The following is a 25317-nucleotide window of genomic DNA, read 5'->3' as shown; positions in this document are numbered from 1 at the left end:
CATGTATCAGTTCTTTAGACGGGAGTCGGAAACTGTAATGTTATGTGTGCCTCACTGCTTTTTTTCTTTAACTAATTTGTGCCTGATTCTATTCTGGGAAGCTCATTAATGTAGGTAAATACCATAAATGTAAATTTGATTCAAAAAGTACTTGAAGTAAAGTGAAGCGCAGCTGTACAGTAACAACTCTTTAGCGCGCAATCCCTGCAACGATTTTAGATGTGAATCTTCGAGTATGGACTCTAAAAAAAAGACAATTGATTTATTTAAAAAAAGAGAGAACTGTTAATCAGTATCTTGTGGAAAGAGGACGTGTTGCTAGGCCGTCGCTCAGAACGGATTGTTACATTTAATGAAAATTGATATTTTAGTGATAAAACCGAGTAAAGTATATGTAAGAGTTGCCAAAAATTTATGTATACAAATTTTCTAGAAGTGAAAAATAGAAATATCTTGTTTCTGGAAAAGGAGGCGAACTTCATTGTCGTTGCCGTCTATCAATCGACAGAATTGTAAGTGTACAAAGTTCACTAAAATACAGGAAAAGAAATGCATTCTCTATAGTTTTCATTCAATAAGTAACAACCTCTCATAATTTATTAATTACAGTAATTGGATTATGTCCTTGTACAATAGTATGCTGGTGAACTCCACTGACCAATTTTGATGTAGCAGGACGTGTAGTTGGAAGGAAGTTTTTGTGCTAAGCAATCTCCTTTTCTCACGAAAAGCAGATTGCTGTTTGATCTTATTTACTTACAACAGTGGTCCCTTAGGTATGAAAAGCTACGAAGACTGGGGTCAAAGCTATCCGCAATACGGCCAACTAACTAACAGAGTTGTTTCTTAAGCCTTAAAGAAAAATAACTTCCTCCAAGTTGCAATACGTCAACAACTGGTTCAGAAGCGAAGCTGATAATTCAAGGGGGCAGCAACCAAAATTCAGGTACCAGTTACGACTTAAAGTAAAAATCTCAATCAAAAATCAATCTCTCTCTCTCACTCTCTCTCTCTCTCTCCAAACACACACACACACACACACTCACACACACACACACACACACACACACACACACACACACACACACACATATATATATATATATATATATATATATATATATATATATATATATATATATATATAAGTTGCAGGAACGATCACCAGACTCGTTCGGTATCGGACCGAGAGCTCTTCAGCAGATCACAAGTGAAGCCAACGCATCTGTTGAAGACAGTGGAGCACTTACTTTTAAATTGCGCGGTAATGTCCGAAATCGAAAGAAATTCGTAAATGAGCTCGACAGTTTAAGCAAATATTTGACATGCATAGTAAAGGTGAATAGTGCAGATAAACTACGTCCATACATGAAAGAAGCTGACAGTTTCAACGGCAGTAAACCCACCATGCTCAAAATATTAAAGGAAGTGGTATTTAAATACAGAAAGACCTATGACAAAAGGAAACTACTCTTGGAGAGAACTGACATTGTACCAGCAAGAACTGTGTTCTTGATATCAATGCACGAAATAAAACAAGCCAGAAAATCACGTGTCTATTACTTCGGTGTAAGATACATGAATCAGAACCATTCAACACCAGTGCACTGGTAGACAAGTGAGAATGTCGGGAGGCCTGAAGTTTCCTGTGGGCAAAGGGAGACACTTCATTATGCTTCACACTGGTTCTGCAGAGACAGGCTGCATACCAGAAATTAATTAGTATTTAAAGCATCAAAGTCAAAGCATTCAGATGACTACCACTCTGAAATGACGTATTCTGTCTGCAAGCAGTGGTTTGTACAACAGCAACTTCCGTACCTGGCGGAGAATTTTGTTATTCTCATGGACAATGTAAGTGTGCACTCTGTGGAAGTGAATAAGACTTCTACTTAAATACCAGAAAGGATAAAATTATTTCATAGTTGTCATCAAATAAACTTCCTTATACTATGTCACATACCAGGGAAGAGTTACACATGCTCGTAAATGCTTATGTTATAGTGGAAGTGGGAGTTTCGGGGAAAGTATACCATCACTGTTTATAGCGCACCTTCACTGGCCCATTCTGTGAAAGTGGATTACTGATTCCAATTATGTCAAACAATACACATTGACTAGGGATAGTGCACTGCCACTAGTGAATGCATACATTCACTGCCAAGAGGTAAGCAATGTGAACCATGGTTGTAATAACAAAAGTCATACTTAGAAAGATGCATTTATCATCTGTAGTTTGAAAACTTTGTCATATTATGTAAAATTCATTTATTTCAACAAGGACATGCACCATGACACTTTGAGTTGTACATCACATTTTTGTTTTTGCAAAAGCATCTCAGAGTCTGACATTTTCGCTGGCAGTTGCATTTGAAGAATCCCTGGCCGTTTCCCATCGACTGAGGCGTCGTAACTGTCCTCAGGGCAACAGTTTTCTCTGCTCGAACTTCCTTCTCCGAGATTATTCTTAGAGAGCAAGTACTGATCTGTGACCTGAAACAAAATATTGTTGTTGTAGCTGCAGTGGCATCGTATCGTCCCTTCCATAATTATTTAAAAACAATTTATTACCGTGCGTATAGAAGCCATCGGCGTAGCACCTCATCTTCCTCTGTCGAAGTCGGGAACTGGAACATTCACAGTACAGCCCTTTTCCACTGCCGGAAGCAGCAATGTGCACACTGCCGAATTTTTGCACTTTTTCTTTTAAGCACTTTTTAATAGCACGAGTTGACTTATCTAAATCAGTCAGTCAGTAGTCATTATGGTCAGGAATACTTTCTCTCTGTTCTCAACCTCTGGTCCTGTTGATATGTTATGCCCTTGCAATGGAGATTTACTGTAATCATTATCCTGCAACGTTTCGGTCCCTGTCTCACTGCTAACACTCATTTGATTAATTATATTTTCAAGGTCATCCTCACAGTGAACGTTCATCAATGCTTCAGGAGGTAAAATTGTTGAAGACAAATCATGTTTAGGAGGGCAGCCAGACATTGCTTCGTACAGAGATCTTTTAATTCCAAAATGTACAGTGCTATTCTTGCCCACGGTGTAGTGCCCCTGCATCCATGTAGTTAGCACATTTTCTATGCTTTGATTTGCTCGCTCTACGCTGACTTGGATCTGACTATGTCTAGGTTTACTGTGGACAATCTTCAAACTGGGCCATAGTTCATTTAAGCTGCTCACTGTTTTGTTAATGAACTCTCTACCATTGTTAAACTGCAATACTGAGGGAGTGCATAACAGCATAAAAATGTCAATAATGTTACCGCATATCCCTTCAGCTGTTTCGGAAGTCAGTGGCCTGAGAACAATGAATTTAGTGAGGTGGTCCTGCTAAACCATTACGAATTTGTAATCTCCATCTGTTTGTGATTCATTACGAATTTGTAATTTCCATCTGTTTGTGATTGGAAGTCGATGAGGTCAACCCTACATTCGGAATTTACCTCCTTGAACAGCACTGGCTTCACTACTATAGCTTTTTTCTGACCTTTTTGGTTATGTGAACAAGGCTCACAAAAACTGAGATAAATTTGGACATTACTGTATGTTATATTAAAGAACTTCGAGTTCAAGTATTTCATCATTTGGTCGCATCCACCGTGGTCAGTCATTACAAGAGCATCATGCAGAATATCATACAGTTCTTCATCATAAACATAATATTTTATCTTACACTCTTTAGTTACAGGTTGTATTTATTTGGTTACTCCATTCACTTCCAGCTCTTCATATCTCTTCAAAAACTGGTAGTTGTCGCCGTTCCTCTTTCATCCAGATTTTATTGATTTAGCCCTGCTGATCCGTGACTCGTACTATTCTCTGTCCATGAAGACAGAATTATAATTGAGATTTCCCCATTCCTCTGTAAGATGTTCGAAAGTTCTTCACTGATTCAACCATAGCTGCACTGATGTAAGCCGTAACAGCACTACTGTCAACCATAGCTACACTACTGTAAACCGTAACTGCACTACTGTAAACGTAACGGCACTGCTGTATAACATAACAATAACGAGCTGACGACAATTACATTCGTGCTGATGCGTAGTAGCATTGTTGGACGCACCGTTAATAACCCGGGAGCAGCGATGGTACGCCTTCACTAGTGGATAATATGCTTACCTTCCCTAGTCTTCTACATCCACTGTAATACATAACAGCCAGAATACCATAGATAAACCTGCAATACGGCATGGTCTCCAAGTAATCAGGTTACCACCTTATCACTGCCACTACACTCATATTGCGCTGGTGTGGGTGCAAGCAAGGCCATATCGCAGAAAGAAATAGAACTTTCCAGAATGCTGATGATGTCAAAAAACTCGAACATGATGCAATGAACAACGTAACTACCTCTGCAAAGGGAAACTGCGTCAGACATTCATAAACACTACAGGAAGAAGATTTTAAAAAGAACATCGACAGACTCGATGATGGAGCCTTTCATCGTTAATCTCCATTATTCCGATTCGCCTCAGTCAGACAGTAAATGTGAACACTATGTTTTGAGCGAACCGTGTCAATACTGCTTACTGCCGCATTTAAAAATACACTCCTGGAAATTGAAATAAGAACACCGTGAATTCATTGTCCCAGGAAGGGGAAACTATATTGACACATTCCTGGGGTCAGATACATCACATGATCACACTGACAGAACCCACAGGCACATAGACACAGGCAACAGAGCATGCACAATGTCGGCACTAGTACAGTGTATATCCACCTTTCGCAGTAATGCAGGCTGCTATTTTGCCATGGAGACGATCGTAGAGATGCTGGATGTAGTCCTGTGGAACGGCTTGCCATGCCATTTCCACCTGGCGCCTCAGTTGGACCAGCGTTCGTGCTGGACATGCAGACCGCGTGAGACGACGCTTCATCCAGTCCCAAACATGCTCAATGGGGGACAGATCCGGAGATCTTGCTGGCCACGGTAGTTGACTTACACCTTCTAGAGCACGTTGGATGGCACGGGATACATGCGGACGTGCATTGTCCTGTTGGAACAGCAAGTTCCCTTGCCGGTCTAGGAATGGTAGAACGATTGGTTCGATGACGGTTTGGATGTACCGTGCACTATTCAGTGTCCCCTCGACGATCACCAGAGGTGTACGGCCAGTGTAGGAGATCGCTCCCCACACCATGATGCCGGGTGTTGGCCCTGTGTGCCTCGGTCGTATGCAGTCCTGATTGTAGCGCTCACCTGCACGGCGCCAAACACGCATACGACCATCATTGGCACCAAGGCAGAAGCGACTCTCATCGCTGAAGACGACACGTCTCCATTCGTCCCTCCATTCACGCCTGTCGCGATACCACTGGATGTTGAGGCGTGAGCGGAAGACGGCCTAACGGTGTGCGGGACCGTAGCCCAGCTTCATGGAGACGGTTGCGAATGGTCCTCGCGAATACCCCAGGAGCAACAGTGTCCCTAATTTGCTGAGAAGTGGCGGTGCGGTCCCCTACGGCACTGCGTAGGATCCTACGGTCTTGGCGTGCATCCGTGCGTTGCTGCGGTCCGGTCCCAGGTCGACGGGCACGTGCACCTTCCGCTGACCACTGGCGACAACATCGATGTACTGTGGAGACCTCACGCCCCACGTGTTGAGCAATTCGGCGGTACGTCCACCCGGCCTCCCGCATGCCCACTATACGCCCTCGCTCAAAGTCCGTCAACTGCACATACGGTTCACGTCCACGCTGTCGCGGCATGCTACCAGTGTTAAAGACTGCGTTGGAGCTCCGTATGCCACGGCAAACTGGCTGACACTGACGGCGGCGGTGCACAAACGCTGCGCAGCTAGAGCCATTCGACGGCCAACACCGCGGTTTCTGGTGTGTCCGCTGTGCCGTGCGTGTGATCATTGCATGTACAGCCCTCTCGCAGTGTCCGGAGCAAGTATGGTGGGTCTGACACACCGGTGTCAATGTGTTCTTTTTTCCATTTCCAGGAGTGTATATATCATACAACATAATCCCATACGATGTAACTTGAGACTAGGTTTGCTTGACTGGTAAAAGACTGAAAAAATGATTTTTATTCCTTATGCCTTTTCAGTGTGGACCCTGTTTAAAGATTGTCTTCAGTCTTCAACAACTCGCCGGTTTTGTTGTGAACTGTTAAATTTGACTCCTAGCCATAAAAACATATAAAATTTATTTTGTATTTCTTCTAGTCAGACTGCTTTCTTCACTTTTGAAACAGTAGTTATGTCAGTGATTGCCGGTCGCGGTGGTCTCGCGGTTCTAGGCGCGCAGTCCGGAACCGTGCGACTGCTACGGTCGCAGGTTCGAATCCTGCCTTTGGCATGGATGTGTGTGATGTCCTTAGGTTAGTTAGGTTTAAGTAGTTCTAAGTTCTAGGGGACTAATGGCCACAGCAGTTGAGTCCCATAGTGCTCAGAGCCATTTGAACCATTATGTCAGTGATTAAATATTCCAATGTCTCCAAAATTTTGTGTTTGAAAGATTACCAAAATCTGTCCTTGTTTTCCCTTGAATTAGCTCCAATAAACAGTGAGTGTAAACTTGTTTTACACTGTGTGTTCAAAAGTATCCGGACACCTGGCTGAAAATGACATACAAGTTCGTGGCGCCCTCCATCGGTAATGCTGGAATTCAATATGGTGTTGGCCCACCCTTAACCTTGATGACAGCTTCCACTCTCGCAGGCATGTGTTCAATCTGGTGCTCTAAGGTTTCTTGGGGAATGACACCCATTCTTCACGGAGTGCTGCACTGAGGAGAGGTATCGATGTCGGTCAATGAGGTGTGACACGAAGTCGGCGTTCCAAAGCATCCCAGAGGTGTGCTATAGATTCAGGTCTGGACTCTGTGCAGGCCAGCCAATTACAGGAATGTTATTGTCGTGTAACCACTCCGCCACACGCCGTGCATTATGAACAGGTGCTCGATCGTGTTAAAGATGCAGTCGCCATCCCCGAATTGCTTTTCAACAGTGGGAAGCAAGAAGGTGCTCAAAACATCAAGGTAGGCCTGCGCTGTGATAGTTAAGATGGCGTTCGTCGGGCATTCGCCATACCCTCACCCTGCCATCGGATCGCCAGATTGTGTTCCGTGATTAATCACTTCACACAGCATTTTTCCACTGTTCAATCGTCCAATGTTTACGTTCCTTACACAAGCGAGGCGTCGTTTGGCATTTACCGGCATAACGTGTGGCTTATGAGCAGACGTTCAACCATAAAATCCGAGTTTTCTCACCTCCCGCCTAACTGTCGTATACTTGCAGTGGATCCTGATGCAGTTTGGAATTCCTGCGTGATGATCTGGATAGATTTCTGCCTATTACACATTATGACCCTCTTTAACTGTTGGAAGTCTCTTGTCAGTCAACAGACGAGGTCGGCCTGTACGCTTTTGTGTTGTACGTGTCCCTTCACGTTTCCACTTGACAGTTACATCGGAAACAGTGGACCTAGGGATGTTTAGGAGTGTGGAAATCTCACGTACAGACGTATGACTGAAGTGATTCCGAATCACCTGACCACGTTTCAAGTCCATGAGTTCCGAGAAGCGAGCGCCCCATTCTGCTCTCTCACAACATCTAATATTAGACTACTGAGGTCGTTGATACGGAGTGCCTGGCAATAGGTGGCAGCACAATGCACCTAATATAAAGAAGTATGTTTTTGGGGGTGTTCGGTTACTTTTGATCACATAGTGTATGTCATGTATGGTAATAATTATGTACAACAGAAACAACATCGATAACAATTATAAATTATTTGATATAAATGAGGTGTTTAGAAACAGAGAACGCCATTGCTCCTTGTAAATAATAATTTTTTATGTATGACACACATATATTCTTAAATACGATTCTTTCAGCAGCGTACCAAAAAGGTACTGTATACACTCGTAAATGCGCCACAGTTTTCCCATTAATCACAAGTATTGTAAAACATTTTATGAGTCGTATAAAAATTGTTTGAGTATGGTGAAAGGGCACTGCCGGTCTAGGATATCAGCAAATATACATTTTTCGTTACCTTTCTTTTCTTCTTCATTTTAGTTTTTATTTTCCAATATTTTCAAAGTTCGAGCTGGAAAGGTAAAAAAAAAAAAAGTGCCGCGGTTTTCCGAACTACTCATTACGGTATTTTCTTGTATTGATCGACAGAAATGACAAACAATGCAAGTCTCTCTATTGTTGTTGCCACTGTTCATCCAGTTTCCATGCGTTGTTACTTTTCTACGTCACAGATTTTATACAATCCCGTATTTTAAAGGCACACAGTTTGATGACGTGACCTTCCTCACAAAAGCGTGTATCAGCGCGATTGTCACCTTTGTTGTGTGCGCACGTAACGTTAATGGTCGACGATCAACAGGCAACTGCAGAATGGAGCGCAGCTAACGCACAGTCTAGTTACGTTGTAACAGATGGCTCCACCACTACGAACTGCTGACTTCCGAAAGTCTCCGGCCATCCGCCAGGTTCCGTGGCGTGCACTCTAGGACCAGACGGTAACAGGGTCCGAACTAGACTTAAAATGACACTTTATTTACCCAATAATTGACAATATTTATTTGGAATATTTTTTTTTTTTTACGAACAAAGAAAGCCATAGACACATACAAAACAGTCCAACCTTTGGTCATGTTGTTGCTGTTGTGTTCTTCAGTCCTGAGACTGGTTTGATGCAGCTCTCCATGCTACTCTATCCTGTGCAAGCTTCTTCATCTCCCAGTACCTACTGCAACCTACATCCTTCTGAATCTGCTTAGTGTATTCATCTCTTGGTCTCCCTCTACGATTTTTACCCTCCACACTGCCCTCCAATGCTAAATTTGTGATCCCTTGATGCCTCAGAACATGTCCTACCAACCGGTCCCTTCTTCTTGTCAAGTTGTGCCACAACTTCCTCTGCTCCCCAGTTTTATTCAGTACCTCCTCATTAGTTATGTGATCTACCCATCTAATCTTCAGCATTCTTCCGTAGCACCACATTTCGAAAGCTTCTATTCTCTTCTTGTCCAAGCTATTTATCGTCCATGTTACACTTCCACTGCCTTTGCTCATACAATGACAGAAAAACAAAGTCACAACACTAATTTCGTGCCAGTCGCTCACGAGAGGCGCTAGCAGCACCACTATGAGGATGTAAATCAGGTTTGCTTTAAATACACGATGTAACAGTCGTGTGCATTAGTTACCTTTGAGACTGGATGTCGTGAGTTGATGTTAGTCAAACATGCTTTTGAGGCGACAAAGACACCATTATCAACACCTCATTGAGTTTGAACGAGGCCGTGTAATATGGCTACGAGAAATTGATAGTCATTCTGCGATACTGCGTGAAGACTTTACAGGAATGAATATGACTGCTGGCAGCGGTGGTCACGAGAATGTACAGCCACAAGATCACGCTCCAGACGGCCACGTGACACTACTGACCGTGAGTTCGGCTTATGCCTCTAGAACATCGTACTGCATCTACAGCAGCATTTGAGCAGCAGTTGGCTCCACAGTGACACAACGAACTGTCAAAAGTCGGTTACTTCAAGCAGAGCTCGGAGCCAGACGCCCTGTGCAGTGCTTTTCACTGACCCAAACCACCTATATTTGCGACTTCACTGGTGTCAAGCGAGAACAGCGTGGAGGTCTGCTGTGTTTTCTGGTGAAAGCTGGTTCTGCCTCTGTCCAGTGATGGCTGTTTTCTGGTTAGGAGGCCAGCTGAAGACCTGTACCCAACCTGTTTACATGCTAGACACACTAGACCTACACCTGGAGTTACGATCGAAGGTGCGATTTTCTATGACAGCAAGAGGAGTCTCGCGGTTATCCTATGCACACTGACGGCAAAACTGTATGTCTGTCTTGTGATTCGACCTGCTGTGCTTCCATGTATAAACAGCATTGTATGGGTGTTTTCCAACAGGATAACGCTCGCCCACATACCACTGTTGTAAACCAGCGTGCTCTGTAAAGTGTCGACATGTTGCCTTGGACTGCTCGATCACCAGATCTGTCTCCAATAGACAACATGTGGCATATCATCAGATGACAACTCCAGCATCAATCACATACAGCATTAACCGTCCCTGTACTGAGAGACGAAGTGCAGCAGTCATGGAACTTCATCCCACAATGGACTTAGGACACCCGTACAACACAATGCATGCACATTTACATGCTTGCATTCAGCATTCTGGCAGTTACATCGATTATTAATGTACAAGCATTTCACATTTACATTGCCTTATCTCACGCTTACATTAACCTGTGCTCTTGCAACGTTCATCACTCAAATATGTTACCTAGGCAAACTTATTCCCGAAATTTCATTACACTGCATGAGTTATTTTCTTGTGTTGCGATTTTTTCCGTATCTACCACCTGCGACAGAGATCTTAAAAACGAAGCAGTTCAGTTTTTCTATGAAATTTCCTCGTCACATTTCTGATCTGCTTCAAACACAGATGATGTTGGTAAGTACGTCGTTTAAAGAGTTAATATCGGAACTGTCTTGTGTACTGCGCAAGACAGAACTGATATCGAGCTACTCTTTCGTATTCACAACCGCCCTGATCGGCGTTTGTCAAGCTTTTTTTGCTCAAGAGCCAGTAGTGACCTTAGGGGGCTGCACCTCGAGCCTCAGATGTAAACGATCTTACTATTGACTGGTAACCTACGTATGTTAGTTTTTTTTCTTGTGCCTTTGTCTAGCATCAGCAGAGGGTCGGCGTTATTATTAACGGATTTAGCTTGCTTAGATGAAGGGGTGGCAATATCCCCTCACTGCCACCAGCCTGTTATCCCCTGGGACGGGATATGTGTACATCAGCTGCTGCGTGCATCGTTATTCATGTAGAAGTGGACGAAATTTTTTTAAATACACTCATGTTCTTAAATTAAGGATAACTGCAGAATGTGGTGCCACACTACGTGTCACTACACAAAACTGGCGCTAGTAGCATAGGCACATAGGGAACACATACGTCACAGTTTTTTACGTCCATAAGTTGAGAAAACCGTCCTGAAACACATGTGCTACAAAACGCCACTGTTTCCTGCGCATGTACCCCGACTCCAATATCGGATATGATTACCATGCACACGTACACAGGCCGCACAACGGGTTCGCATACTATGGATCAGATGGTCGAGCAACTGCTTTGGTATAGCCTTCCATTCTTGCACCACTGCCTGTCGGCGCTCCTAAAGTGTCGTAGTGGTTTGAAGACGTGCAGCGACACGTCAACCGAGAGCATCCCAGACGTGCTCGATAGGGTTTAGGTCTGGAGAACAGGCAGGCCACTCCATTCGCCTGATATCTTCTGGTTAAAGGTACTCCTCCACGATGGTAGCTCGGTAGTGCCGTGTGTTATCATCCATCAGGAGGAAGGTGGGACCCACTCAAACCCTGAAAAGCGGACATACTGGTGCAAAATGACGTCCCGATACACCTAACCTGTTGCAGTTCCTCTGTAAAAGACATGCAGGGGTTTACGTGCACCAATCATAATCCCACCCCACACCATCAAACCATGACCTCCATACAGGTCCCTTTCAAGGAGATTATGGGGTTGGTATCTGGTTCCTGGTTCACGCCAGATGAAAACCCGGTGAGAATCACTGTTCAGACTATACCTGGACTCGTCTGTGACCATGACCTGGGACCACTGTTCCAAAGAGCGTGTACTGTGTACTTTACACCAGGCTTTACGGGCTCTCCTGCGACCAGGCGTCAGTGGAATGCACCTTGCAGGTCTCCAGGCGAATAGACCATATCTGTCAGTCGTCTGTAGACTGTGTGTCTGGAGATAACTGTTCCAGTGGCTGTGATAAGGTCCCGAGCAAGGCTACCTGCAGTACTCCATGGCCGTCTGCGGCCACTGATGGTGAGATATCGGTCTTCTTGTGGTGTTGTACACTGTGGATGTCCGGTACTGTAGCTCCTGGACACGTTTCCTGTCTGCTGGAATCGTTGCCATAATCGTGAAATCACACTATGTAACACACAGAAGGCCCGCGGTCCATTTGACCAGCCTTTAGCCGCCCTAATATTCTACCCCTCATAACTTCATCAATATGTGTTCTTTTAGCCATTTTCATCGCACAGTCACCATTAGCAAGTCTGGAAACTTCTGCACACTATTCTCTGCACCTTTCTCTGACATGCACCAGCATACCTCTGCGTATGTGGACTGCAGCCAGCGCCACCATGCGACGACCGCAGGTCAAATGCACCGCACGGTCATACCCCGAGGTGATTTAAACCCGCAAACCGCCCACAAGAGTGTTGTTTAACCATGTATCAGAATTATCCCTAATTTATGAGCATGAGTGTATTTGTGAACAGCGTAACTGAGATGGTACTTGGGGTACCAGCCCGGTTTAGCGCCTAGTGGGATGTGGGGAACCGGCAAAGAAAAACATCGAGGATGGTCGGCACAGACCCTCGTCTTTAATCCGCCAGGGGGACTCGATCTGGCGCCAGCGTACGTCTCCGTCCTGCAAGCGGCTCTCTAACACGGACAGCTATCGGGTGCCAAAATTGGTATGTTCTGAGGAGCCAAAAGACCGTCCTCTGTTCATCGTAAGAGTAAACCTGATGTAAACAAACACAAACGGGACGATTGGTCAGAAGCCGTAGCACACCTACACTGGTGTTGTTGCGCTCTTGGAAGTAGGGTCCTACTTCTGTACTTGCGTCAGTCTGGGACCGCGCGACCGCTGCGGTCGGAGGTTCGAATCCTGCCTGGGGCATGGATGTGTGTGATGTCCTTAGGTTAGTTAGGTTTAAGTAGTTCTAAGTTCTAGGGGACTGATGACCTCAGATGTTAAGTCCCATAGTGCTCAGAGGCATTTTTGAACCTATTTATGTATTAGATATCTTATTACTCTTCTCTCCAAGAGAGAGAAGAGTAATAAGATATCTAATACATAAATAGGTTCAAAGGTTTGGAGAGAAGAGAACCACGTGTATGAATATCAAGAGCTCAGACGGCAACCCAGTTCTAAGCAAAGAAGGGAAGGCAGAGAGGTGGAAGGAGTATATAGAAGTTTTATACAAGGGTGATGTACTTGAGGACAATATTATGCAAATGGAAGAGGATGTAGATGAAGACGAAATGGGAGGTAAGATACTGCGTGAAGAGTTTGACAGAGCACTGAAAGACCTGAGTCGAAACAAGGCCCCCGGAGTAGACAACATTTCATTAGAACTACTGACGGCCTTGGGAGAGCCAGTCATGACAAAACTCTACCAGCTGGTGAGCAAGATGTATGAGACAGGTGAAATACCCTCAGACTTCAAGAAGAATATAATAATTCCAATCCCAAAGAAAGCAGGTGCTGACAGATGTGAAAATTACCGAACTATCAGTTTAATAAGTCACAGCTGCAAAATACTAACGCGAATTCTTTACAGACGAATGGAAAAACTGGTAGATGCGGACCTCGGGGAGGATCAGTTTGGATTCCGTAGAAATGTTGGAACACGTGAGGCAATACTGACCTTACGACTTATCTTAGAAGAAAGATTAAAAAAAGGCAAACCTACGTTTCTAGCATTTGTAGACTTAGAGAAAGCTTTTGACAATGTTGACTGGAATACTCTCTTTCAAATTCTAAAGGTGGCAGGGGTAAAATACAGGGAGCGAAAGAGTATTTACAATTTGTACAGAAACCAGATGGCAGTTATTAGAGTCGAGGGGCATGAAAGGGAAGCAGTGGTTGGGAAGGGACTGAGACAGGGTTGTAGCCTCTCCCCGATGTTAGTCAATCTGTATATTGAGCAAGCAGTAAAGGAAACAAAAGAAAAATTTAGAGTAGGTATTAAAATTCATGGAGAAGAAGTAAAAACTTTGAGGTTCGCCGATGACATTGTAATTCTGTCAGAGACGGCAAAGGACTTGGAAGAACAGTTGAACGGAATGGACAGTGTCTTGAAAAGAGGATATAAGATGAACATCAACAAAAGCAAAACGAGGATAATGGAATGTAGTCAAATTAAATCGGGTGATGCTGAGGGAATTAGATTAGGAAATGAGACACTTAAAGTAGTAAAGGAATTTTGCTATTTGGGGAGCAAAATAACTGATGATGGTCGAAGTAGAGAGGATATAAAATGTAGACTGGCAATGGCAAGGAAAGCGTTTCTGAAGAAGAGAAATTTGTTAACATCGAATATAGATTTATGTATCAGGAAGTCGTTTCTGAAAGTATTTGTTTGGAGTGTAGCCATGTATGGAAGTGAAACATGGACGATAAGTAGTTTGGACAAGAAGAGAATAGAAGCTTTCGAAATGTGGTGCTACAGAAAAATGCTGAAGATTAGATGGGTAGATCACGTAACTAATGAGGAGGTATTGAATAGGATTGGGGAGAAGAGAAGTTTGTGGCACAACTTGACTAGAAGAAGGGATCGGTTGGTAAGACATGTTCTGAGGCATCAAGGGATCACAAATTTACCATTGGAGGGCAGCGTGGAGTGTAAAAATCGTAGAGGGAGACCAAGAGATGAATACACTAAGCAGATTCAGAAGGATGTAGGTTGCAGTGGGTACTGGGAGATGAAGCAGCTTGCACAGGATAGAGTGGCATGGAGAGCTGCATCAAACCAGTCTCAGGACTGAAGACAACAACAACAACAACAATTACTAAGTCATGTTTAATCCAACTTTAACATATTCTAATGTATTAACAGCCATCGGCGTCTTGTTTTTAATCAATCTTTAGCTGTGTAGTTTTTATTTGAAGAATCGTGTACAGTCACTGTCTCCGTACTGTTGTGCCTGATTGTCGCGCTGTTAATACTCGTACGCCGTGTGAAAATGGCAGAGGCTGCTTCCTGCTCTGTACTGAAACACGAGCGTGGAACACGGCAAAAAGTGCCGAGAAATAGGTTGTTCTCAATGTTTTCACAAATTTACAGAAAAAACGGCTTTAAAGTTTTCAGAGGAACTGTGTTTGTTGATACACTTGGGATACAAATACACACTGGATGCATAGAGGAATCGGTAGCAATTCGTGGATCGCTGGTTCAAGTATGGCCTTGATCATCCTTTTATTTGAAATACCTACAACTCATGACTGTAAAATTCATCATCATTTTTATGAATGACGCATGTTTGCTTGTTTCTAATTACATATTGCATGCGAAATTCCTGTTTTCGTTTCAACTATAAGTTCTTAATTATCGATATTTTATGGAAGATTGTTAATAAAAGTTGCTTAAATTAAGAAAACATAACAATTTAATTTTTAGGACAAAAATAAAAAACTATATACTCTTAATGTGGACTATGTCCATTGTTTTATACCACAGATGTAATCTCTCACGAACCAGAGTACCAGAGTGATAAGTTCCGTAGAAACATGAAAAACAGTCATTTTCACAGCATCGAGCTCACCATACAAATGTTGAAACTTTACATTTTCCGCTGTATCATTACAATACCTATTTAACAACTCTGATTTGGAGCCATGTTAAGGGATCTGTCGCTAGGAATAAAAAGACAGCTAAGCTGCCGGACGTACTGGAACTAACGCACGCAGTTTTTTCCCATGTCACTGCCGGCTGGCGGGATATGAAAGACACGTCATAAAAGAACAGGAGAAAATGCGGCGCCTGGGTGGCTTCGTGGAGTTTGTATTTGATCGACTCGTTATCAACGTAGCATATGACAATTCCAAAACTGAAATGTATTTCTCGGATCCGGATAAGGAAGGAACTGAAAGATTACAATTACTGTAATTAATATCCTCAGTGCCGTCAGCGTTCAACAATATTGTGAAATCCCTGCAGTATGCTTTTGCATCACATATATCTCGCCCAGAAAAATTACCCGCTTTTTAAGTTAAGAATTTTTATCACTCATGTTTGTAATTATAATACTATGTTAGATGAGAATGAGAGCATTTTGTGCTGCCGGCTGGTGTGGCCGAGCGGTTCTAGGCGCTTCAGTCTGGGACCGCGTGACCGCTCCGGTCGCAGGTTCGAATCCTGCCTCGGGCATGGATGTGTCTCATGTCTTTAGGTTAGTTAGGTTAACTAGGGGACTCATGACCTCAGATGTTAAGTCCCATAGTGCTCAGAGCCATTTGAGCCATTTTGTGCTTTCCATCTCATAACCTACAAAGCGTGCGCTAGCGCTGGAGTTTTGCCGAATGTTATACCATTCTCTTTAAAAATTAAATGACATTTGAAGCTTTATACACGCTTGCTCATAATTAAGGATAATGCTGATATGTGGTGAAACAACGCTCTGGTGGGCGGTATGCGGGTTTAAATCACCTCGGGTTATGACCATGCGGTGCATTTGACCTGCGGTCGTCGCACGGTGGCTCTGACAACGGTCCACATACGCAGAGGTGTGTTGGTGCATGTCAGAGTACCGTGCAGGGAGTAATGGCTCAAAGAACTCATATTGGTGACGTTATGAGGGGTAGAATACTAGGGCGACTGGAGGCTAGACAAACGCAGCAGGTCGCAGCACAGGCCCTCCGTGTGCCACAAAGTGTGATCTCAACATTATGGCAATGATTCCAGCAGACAGGAAACGTGTCCAGGCGCTACAGTATCGGACGTCCACAGCGTACAATACCACAAGAAGACCGATATCTCACCATCAGTGCCCGCAGACGGCCACGGAGTACTGCAGGTAGCCTTGCTCGGGACCTTATCACAGCCACTGGAACAGTTGTCTCCAGTCACACAGTCCACAGAGGACTGAACAGACATGGTTTATTCGCCTGGAGACCTGCAAGGTGCATTCCACTGACCCCTGGCCACAGGAGAGCCCGTAAAGCCTGGTGTCACGAACACAGTACATGGTCATTGGAACAGTGGTCCCAGGTTACGTTCACGGACGAGTCCAGGTATAGTCTGAACAGTGATTCTTGACGGTTTTTCATCTGGCGTGAACCAGGAACCAGATACTGACCCCTCAATGTCCTTGAAAGGGATCTGTGTGGAGGTCATGATTTGATGGTGTAGGGTGGGATTGTGATTAGTTCACGTACACCCCTGCATGTCTTTGACAGAGGAACTGTAACAGGTCAGGTGTATCGGGACGTAGTTTTGCACCAGTATGTCTGCCTTTTCAGGGGTGCAGTGTGTCCCACCTTCCTCCTTATAGATGATAACGCACGGCCCACCGAGCTGCCATCGTGGGGGAGTACCTTGAAACAGAAGATATCAGACAAATGGAGTGGCCTACCTGTTCTCCAGACCTAAACCCAACCGAGTACATCTGGGATGCTCTCGGTCGACGTATCGCTGCACGTCTTCAAACCCCTACAACACTTCAGAAGCTCCGACAGGCACTGGTTCAAGAATGGGAAGCTATACCCCAGCAGCTGCTCGACCACCTGATCCAGAGTATGCCAACCCGTTGTGCGGCCTGTGTACGTGTGCATGGTGATCATATCCCATATTGATGTCGGCGTACATGCGCAGGAAACAGAGGCGTTTTGTAGCACATGTGTTGCGGGACGGTTTTCTCACCTTATCACCAGTACCGTGGACTTACAGATCTGTGTCGTGTGTGTTTCCTATGTGCCTATGCTATTAGCGCCAGTTTTGTGTAGTGCCACGTTGAGTGGCACCACATTCTGCAATTATCCTTAATATATTAGCATGAGTGTAGTTTGTCTGCTCGTCTCTTTTTACGTCTGAACTACAACTGGTCACATCGTTGTAAGTTAGTTGGACCATTGCTGTCCAAGGTAAGTGCGCCGGTAAAGCTGTTGTCCCGCATTATCGCCCAGTTTATTTGCGTGTAACACAACATGAAAACGTATACTTATGATCATACTTGACTGTACTGGACAAAGCTTGGCTTCCGCTCCACGTGAAACGAAACTCAACGAGATTCAGGCAAACGCGGAAGAATACATAGCGTAATGTTTACATTAATTTTATTCTTATGGTGAACACAGTATAGCTATAATAAGGGTACAATAAGTTGGCCGCCTGCACCCAATTTCCGGTACCGATCGTTAAAACTTGCCACCATCCGGAGCACTGCCGTCTGTTCTCTGTTTCAGATTGCTGCCACTCTCAGCACCCCAAATCTGTGACACTATAATTGTCTGACGATGTGTTGTTGCGTTTCCTGTGTGAGCAACTGATTAGTAAATTAATTATCCAATATCAAACACGATCACAAATTATTACTAAATGTTTTGAAAGTCATTTTTGTTCTACTCATTGCGCTGTATTACAGTTGCGTTGATTTGATTTCATATTCCCAGCTACAAATACGTACCGCATTTGAAAATGACAGCCTCTGTAGTGTACATTCACGAAACCACGTTGCTTCCGTTTGAAATATATGCTGCAGCAGCTAACTGGTACGAGGCAAGCACATTACCCCATCACATCCTCTAAACCTACAATGGCTGAGCTACTTACAACGTGAATCCACAACGTTGGGATCATAGATTTACTTCACACTTTGTATGCCTTTAGCAAGGCATTAAAACAACATAATGTGCTAGTAAGATACATTGCTCTGGAACTTCCGAGAAAATCGCAAGAGAAGTTGTAGACGCCTATTGTATGCCTTATACATTCCTGGAAATTGAAATAAGAACACCGTGAATTCATTGTCCCAGGAAGGGGAAACTTTATTGACACATTCCTGGGGTCAGATACATCACACTGACAGAACCACAGGCACATAGACACAGACAACAGAGCATGCACAATGTCGGCACTAGTACAGTGTATATCCACCTTTCGCAGCAATGCAGGCTGCTATTCTCCCATGGAGACGATCATAGAGATGCTGGATGTAGTCCTGTGGAACGGCTTGCCATGCCATTTCCACCTCGCGCCTCAGTTGGACCAGCGTTCGTGCTGGACGTGCAGACCGCGTGAGACGACGCTTCATCCAGTCCCAAACATGCTCAATGGGGGACAGATCCGGAGATCTTGCTGGCCAGGATAGTTGACTTACACCTTCTAGAGCACGTTGGGTGGCACGGGATACATGCGGACGTGCATTGTCCTGTTGGAACAGCAAGTTCCCTTGCCGGTCTAGTAATGGTAGAACGATGGGTTCGATGACGGTTTGGATGTACCGTGCACTATTCAGTGCCCCCTCGACGATCACCAGATGTGTACGGCCAGTGTAGGAGATCGCTCCCCACACCATGATGCCGGGTGTCGGCCCTGTGTGCCTCGGTCGTATGCAGTACTGATTGTGGCGCTCACCTGCACGGCGCCAAACACGCATACGACCATCATTGGCAAGAAGGCCGATACGTCTCCATTCGTCCCTCCATTCACGCCTGTCACGACACCATTGGAGGCGGGCTGCACGATGTTGGGGCGTGAGCGGAAGACGGCCTAACGGTGTGCGGGACCGTAGCCCAGCTTCATGGAGACGGTTGCGAATGGTCCTCGCCGATACCCCAGGAGCAACAGTGTCCCTAATTTGCTGGGAAGTGGCGGTGCGGTCCCCTACGGCACTGCGTAGGATACTACGGACTTGGCGTGCATCCGTGCGTCGCTGCGGTCCGGTCCCAGGTCGACGGGCACGTGCACCTTCCGCCGACCACTGGCGACAACATCGATGTACTGTGGAGACCTCACGCCCCAAGTGTTGAGCAATTCGGCGGTACGTCCACCCGGCCTCCCGCATGCCCACTATACGCCCTCGCTCAAAGTCCGTCAACTGCACATACGGTTCACGTCCACGCTGTCGCGGCATGCTACCAGTGTTAAAGACTGTGATGGAGCTCCGTATGCCACGGCAAACTGGCTGACACTGACGGCGGCGGTGCACAAATGTTGCGCAGCTAGCGCCATTCGAATTCGACGGCCAACACCGCGGTTCCTGGCGTGTCCGCTGTGCCGTGCGTGTGATCATTGCTTGTACAGCCCTCTCGCAGTGTCCGGAGCAATTATGGTGGGTCTGACACACCGGTGTCAATGTGTTCTTTTTTCCATTTCCAGGAGTGTATATCTGTGTGTAGCTGCCAAACGTTAAAGTTCATGGTGGTCAAGCAATTAGTGTTCGAGGTTTCTAAGACGAACATGTATGTGTCGACGGTTCGACTTCCGCTCAAATGCAATAATTAATCAATGTTTTTCATCACTGGGCTTATTATTTAATTTATATGACATTTGAGAGGTAATGTAATGAAAGGAAACCCAAGTGTGTTTGTATCAAGTTTCAGTTTATGTTTTCCATGTCTGTATGACAAATTCCATCCTGCAACGTGTGCTATTGAAAGCACATCCGACGAGGAACTGAACATTATCCTTTTGATCCGGCACGTTGTGACTTACTGTATTACTGTTTGCGAATAACGTCACTCGCATCATTATTTATCAAGGTTTGACTTGGTCTTTCCAAGCCTGTCCCTCGTCCTTCAAAATGTAATTACAAATAGTAAATAACATATGGAATTCACTACAACTTCATTAAAATGCACGTCGGTTTTTTCATTATACACTCCTGGAAATGGAAAAAAGAACACATTGATACCGGTGTGTCAGACCCACCATACTTGCTCCGGACACTGCGAGAGGGCTGTACAAGCAATGATCACACGCACGACCGAGACAGCAAACGACTTGGAAGAGCAGTTGAACGGAAAGGATAGTGTTTTGAAAGGAGGATATAAGATGAACATCATCAAAAGCAAAACGAGGATAATGGAATGTAGTCGAATTAAGTCGGGTGATGCTATGGGAATTAGATTAGGAAATGAGACACTTAAAGTAGTAAAGAGGTTTTGCTATTTGGGGAGCAAAATAACTGATGATGGTCGAAGTAGAGAGGACATAAAATGTAAACTGGCAAATGGCAAGGAAACCATTCCTGAAGAAGAGAAATTTGTTAACATCGAGTATAGATTTAAGTGTCAGGAAGTAATTTATGCAAGTATTTGTATGGAGTGTAGCCATGTATGGAAGTGAAACATGGACGATAAATAGTTTGGACAAGAAGAGAATAGAAGCTTTTGAAATGTGGTGCTACGGAAGAATGCTGAAGATTAGATGGGTTGATCACATAACTAATGGGGAGGTATTGAACAGAATTGGGTAGAAGAGGAGCTTCTGGCACAACTTGACTAGAAGAAGGGATCGGTTGGTAGGACATGTTCTGAGACATCGCGGGATCACCAATTTAGTATTGGAGGGCAGCGTGGAGGGTAAAAATCGTAGAGGGAGACCAAGAGATGAATACACTAATCAGATTCAGAAGGATGTGGGTTGCAGTAGGTACTGGGAGATGAAGAAGCTTGGACAGGATAGAGTAGCATGGAGAGCTGCATGAAACCAGTCTCAGGACTGAAGACCACAACAACAAACAACAACAACGTCGTGATCTTCCTTTGTTAGTCCTCCGTCCCTGAGATAAGCGGCCGTCTTTACTTAGCTCACTGCCGATATCACTAAAGTCAATTACACTACTGGCCATTAAAATTGCTACTCCAAGAAGAAATGCAGATGATAAACGGGTATTCATTGACAAATATATTATACTAGAACTGACATATGATTACATTTTCACACAATTTGGGTGCACAGATCCTGAGAAATCAGTACCCAGAACCACCACCTCTGGCTGTAATAACGGCCTTGATACGCCTGGGCATTGAGTCAAACAGAGCTTGGATGGCGTGTAAAGGTACAGCTGTCCATGCAACTCCAACATGATACCGCAGTTCATCAAGAGCAGTGACTGGCGTACAGTGACGAGCCAGTTGCTCGGCCACCATTGTCCAGACGTTTTCAATGGGTGAGAGATCTATATAATGTGCTGGCCAGCGCAGCAGTCGAACATCTTCTGTATCCAGAAAGGCCCGTACAGGACCTGGAACATGCGGTCGTGCATTATCCCGCTGAAATGTAGGGTTTCGCAGGGATCGAATGAAGAGTAGAGCCACGGGTCGTAACACATCTGAAATGTAACGTCCACTGTTCAAAGTGGCGTCAGTGCGAATAAGAGATGACCGAGACGTAACTAATGGCACCCCATACAATGACGCCGGGTGATACGCCAGTATGGCCATGACGAATACACGCTTCCAATGTGCGTTCACCGCGATGTCGCCAAACACGGATGCGACCATCATGATGCTGTAAACAGAACCCGGATTCATCCGAAAAAATGACGTTTTGCAATTCGTGCACCCAGGTTCATCTTTGAGTACGCCATCGCAAGCGCTCCTGTCTGTGAAGCAGCGTCAAGGGTAACCGCAGCCATGGTCTCCAAGCTGGTAGTCAATGCTGATGCAAACGTCGTCGAACTGTTCGTGAACATGGTTGTTGTCTTGCAAACGTCCCCATCGAGACGTGACTGCACGGTCCGTTACAGCCATGCGGATAAAATGTCTGTCATCTCGACTGCTAGTGATACGAGGCCGTAGGGATCCAGCACGGCGTTCCGTATTACCCTCCTGAAGCCACCATATTCTGCTAACAGTCATTGGATATCGACCAACGCGAGCAGCAATGTCGCGATACGATAAACGGCAATAGCTATAGGCTACAATCCGACCTTTATCAAAGTCGGAAACGTGATGGTAAGCATTTCTCCTCCTTAGACGAGGCATCACAACAACGTTTCACCAGGCAACACCGGTCAGCTGCTGTTTGTGTATGAGAAATCGGTTGGAAACTTTCCTCATGTCAGCGCGTTGTAGGTGTCGCCACCGGCGGCAACCTTGTGTGAATGCTCTGAAAAGCTAATCGTTTGCATATCACAGCATCTTCTTCCTGTCTGTTAATTTCTCGTCTGTAGCACGTCATCTTCGTGGTGTAGCAATTTTAATGGGCAGTAGTGTAAAATTAACTCATCTTAAAACAATACTGCCTCGCCAAGTATTTTAGACACTGAGCTGAAAAACTGTTTTCCTCAGAAGCTCTTAACGTTTTTAGATTGGGCTTTTGCTAGATGCAAATTATAAAAACGGCTGAGAACCGCGGGCCGCACGAATACCTATTCAGGCTGCATGCGGCGCCCGGGCGGCAGTTTGACGACCACTGGTCCTCATGCATCTGACAGAACCTACAGCTGTTGTAAAAGCTAATCGTTCGTTTTCGAAGCTAAATATACTTAATAATACTCAATTTCTACACTGGATGTGAGTCAGGAACGATTATTTGGTCTATGAATACGATAAGAGAGGCGCGTATGGTCACAGGATAATTTCACTGGCGAGTGAGCGACACAGAAACAAAAAAATTCTTATCTGGCTGAACTCTAAGTAAAACACTGTACATCTCGCAAGAACGTGCTGTGACAGATGATATACATGTGACGTATTGTCGAAATGGAGGGAGAGAGGACTCCCGTTTTAGAAATTTGCCAGAGGCTCCTCACGACTTTAGCTGCACCAGTAAGTGACCCTACCACTTCTCTTAGAAGACTGAAGAAAGGTAAACTTACGTTTATAGCATGATAATGATCCTTTCAAATTCTGAGGTTGGTAGGGATAAAATACTACGATCGAAAGGTTATTCACAAGATCTGCAGAAACAAAACTGCAGTAATGAGAGCCCAGAGAAATGAAAGGGAGGCAGCCATTGAGAAGGTAGTGAGGCAGATTTGTAGGCTACTAGCCATGTTATTCAATCTTTACATTGAGCAACCTTTGAAGGAAACCTGGGTGAAATTTGAAAAAGGAATTAGAATTACAATTTCATCGACAAACCTCATGCTTTTTATTTCTTCTCCTTATATTTTGTCAGAGGTGTCAAAGGACTTGAAAATAAAGTTTACTTGAATGGATAGCATTGTGAAAAGAGATTACAAGAAGAACTTGTGGGGATATCGACATTGATATCGCTGCTCGGAGGTATAAGCATCGCTGGACAGAGAGAGTATGGATGCCAAACAGGAATATCTGTACAATAAACGAAGACTTACGTGTGCTGTGAGAGATGCGACTGTGCAGTCACGCTATTGTAGTGTTCAATCACAATGAAGCAGTGTTCGCACACAATCATCTCGTCCTTGTTATTAGAAATTTGCTTACACCTGGGGGGGGGGGGGGGGGGGGAATTTTCCATTTTGGTGATTATGTGTCAACCGCATACCATGATGAGTAAATGTTCGTTTCGTTTCAATTAACACACATTAACAATGTGGCCACTTTTTGTTGGTTTCAGCACCCAATCAGTGTGACAATCACCGACCAGTGATAAAACAGATGTACACGATGGCTACAGATTCTGTGTTACAAAGGGGCCCGGCACAAACCGCCCTCAATAATGGCAACAACTGGATAATCTCCCATTAGACTTTGGGCATGATCTACCTCCAAATGCACCCGTGTGAACCAGAGCAATAAATAGAACTATTTTCGAACTGTGATGCGTTTCATGTGACACCCAAGTCAACTATTCCACAAAAAATGGTTGAACAAACGATATCGTCACAAATGGCTCCACAACCAGCCACCTGCCACCACAATATGGTTACCAGGTTCACAAGAGCGACCTTTAGGGCACCTCCTCTTTGACGGCGTTTCATTCGGCTCCAATTGTGGCATTACCACATGTCCATCATGAAGAGCATCGACTGGCTTCTCACCATAAACTGCTGCCGTTTTGCCCAGAAACAATACGCCCTCTGGTTCACAACTGTGGAATGTGTTATCACTCTGGAAGACGACGCCCAACACATGACTTTAATTTGCCATCTGGCAGAACACGGTGACCTCAACAGTGCTCACATACTCGCATCGCCACTCAAACCAAGTACAATACTGGGAAATCGGCCCTATTGGAGCGCCTGTCTCGCACACCAGACCAGCAGTTAAAACAACATATGAGGAACAACTCACCAGCAAAATGGTGGACACCAGTCTCATGATGCAACTCTATGGGCACTGTGGATAGTCAAAACTCCATGGCTATTTCAAAGTGTCTGCGAGCTAGAGTCAGTTGAACAAAAATTGCTTCTGACTGGTAGGATGCTTACTGTGATTCAACACCATCAACGAATAAACACCACAGGAAATTCCAAGCCATGCAGTATGCAGCCATTGCTCTGCACATTTTGGCGTCGATGGAAGGAACTGCTGACAGCCTTGCGAGTTCCCAGTCTCCACACATGGGTCGCAGTAGGTGCACCGGCCTGCGCCAAATCAACAATTCACCAACAGCTGTGTGAAACACGTGCCTGGCCATCCCCACCTACCGGGGTAGACGGTATGTCTGTGATCACAACACATGCAACTACGTCCTAGTGGAAATAGATTCAGACTGAAACAAAATCTGAAGGAAACCACTTCAACATTCATCACTCCAATACTGCTCCAACTCCATGCTACTAACAGTTCATAGAACACAGTGAAGGTAA

General features: G+C 44.8%; 1 protein-coding gene across 1 annotated transcript in view; it reads right to left on the bottom strand.

The window, feature by feature from the left end:
• Positions 1–24826, bottom strand: part of LOC126282351 (uncharacterized) — a 123043-nt gene extending 98217 nt beyond the window's left edge. Inside the window, exons 1-2 of the mRNA XM_049982008.1 lie at positions 24800–24826; positions 24436–24616 (exon numbers count right to left, since the gene is read on the bottom strand). Of these exons, the coding sequence (XP_049837965.1) occupies positions 24436–24616; positions 24800–24826 (208 nt within the window). The remainder of the gene's footprint in view (positions 1–24435; positions 24617–24799) is intronic.
• Between the last annotated feature and the right edge of the window lie 491 nt (positions 24827–25317).

The sequence above is a fragment of the Schistocerca gregaria genome, chromosome 7 (genome assembly GCF_023897955.1).
Source record: "Schistocerca gregaria isolate iqSchGreg1 chromosome 7, iqSchGreg1.2, whole genome shotgun sequence".
In the NCBI taxonomy this organism is placed as follows: domain Eukaryota; kingdom Metazoa; phylum Arthropoda; class Insecta; order Orthoptera; family Acrididae; genus Schistocerca; species Schistocerca gregaria.
This window is presented reverse-complemented; position numbering and strand designations above follow the sequence as displayed.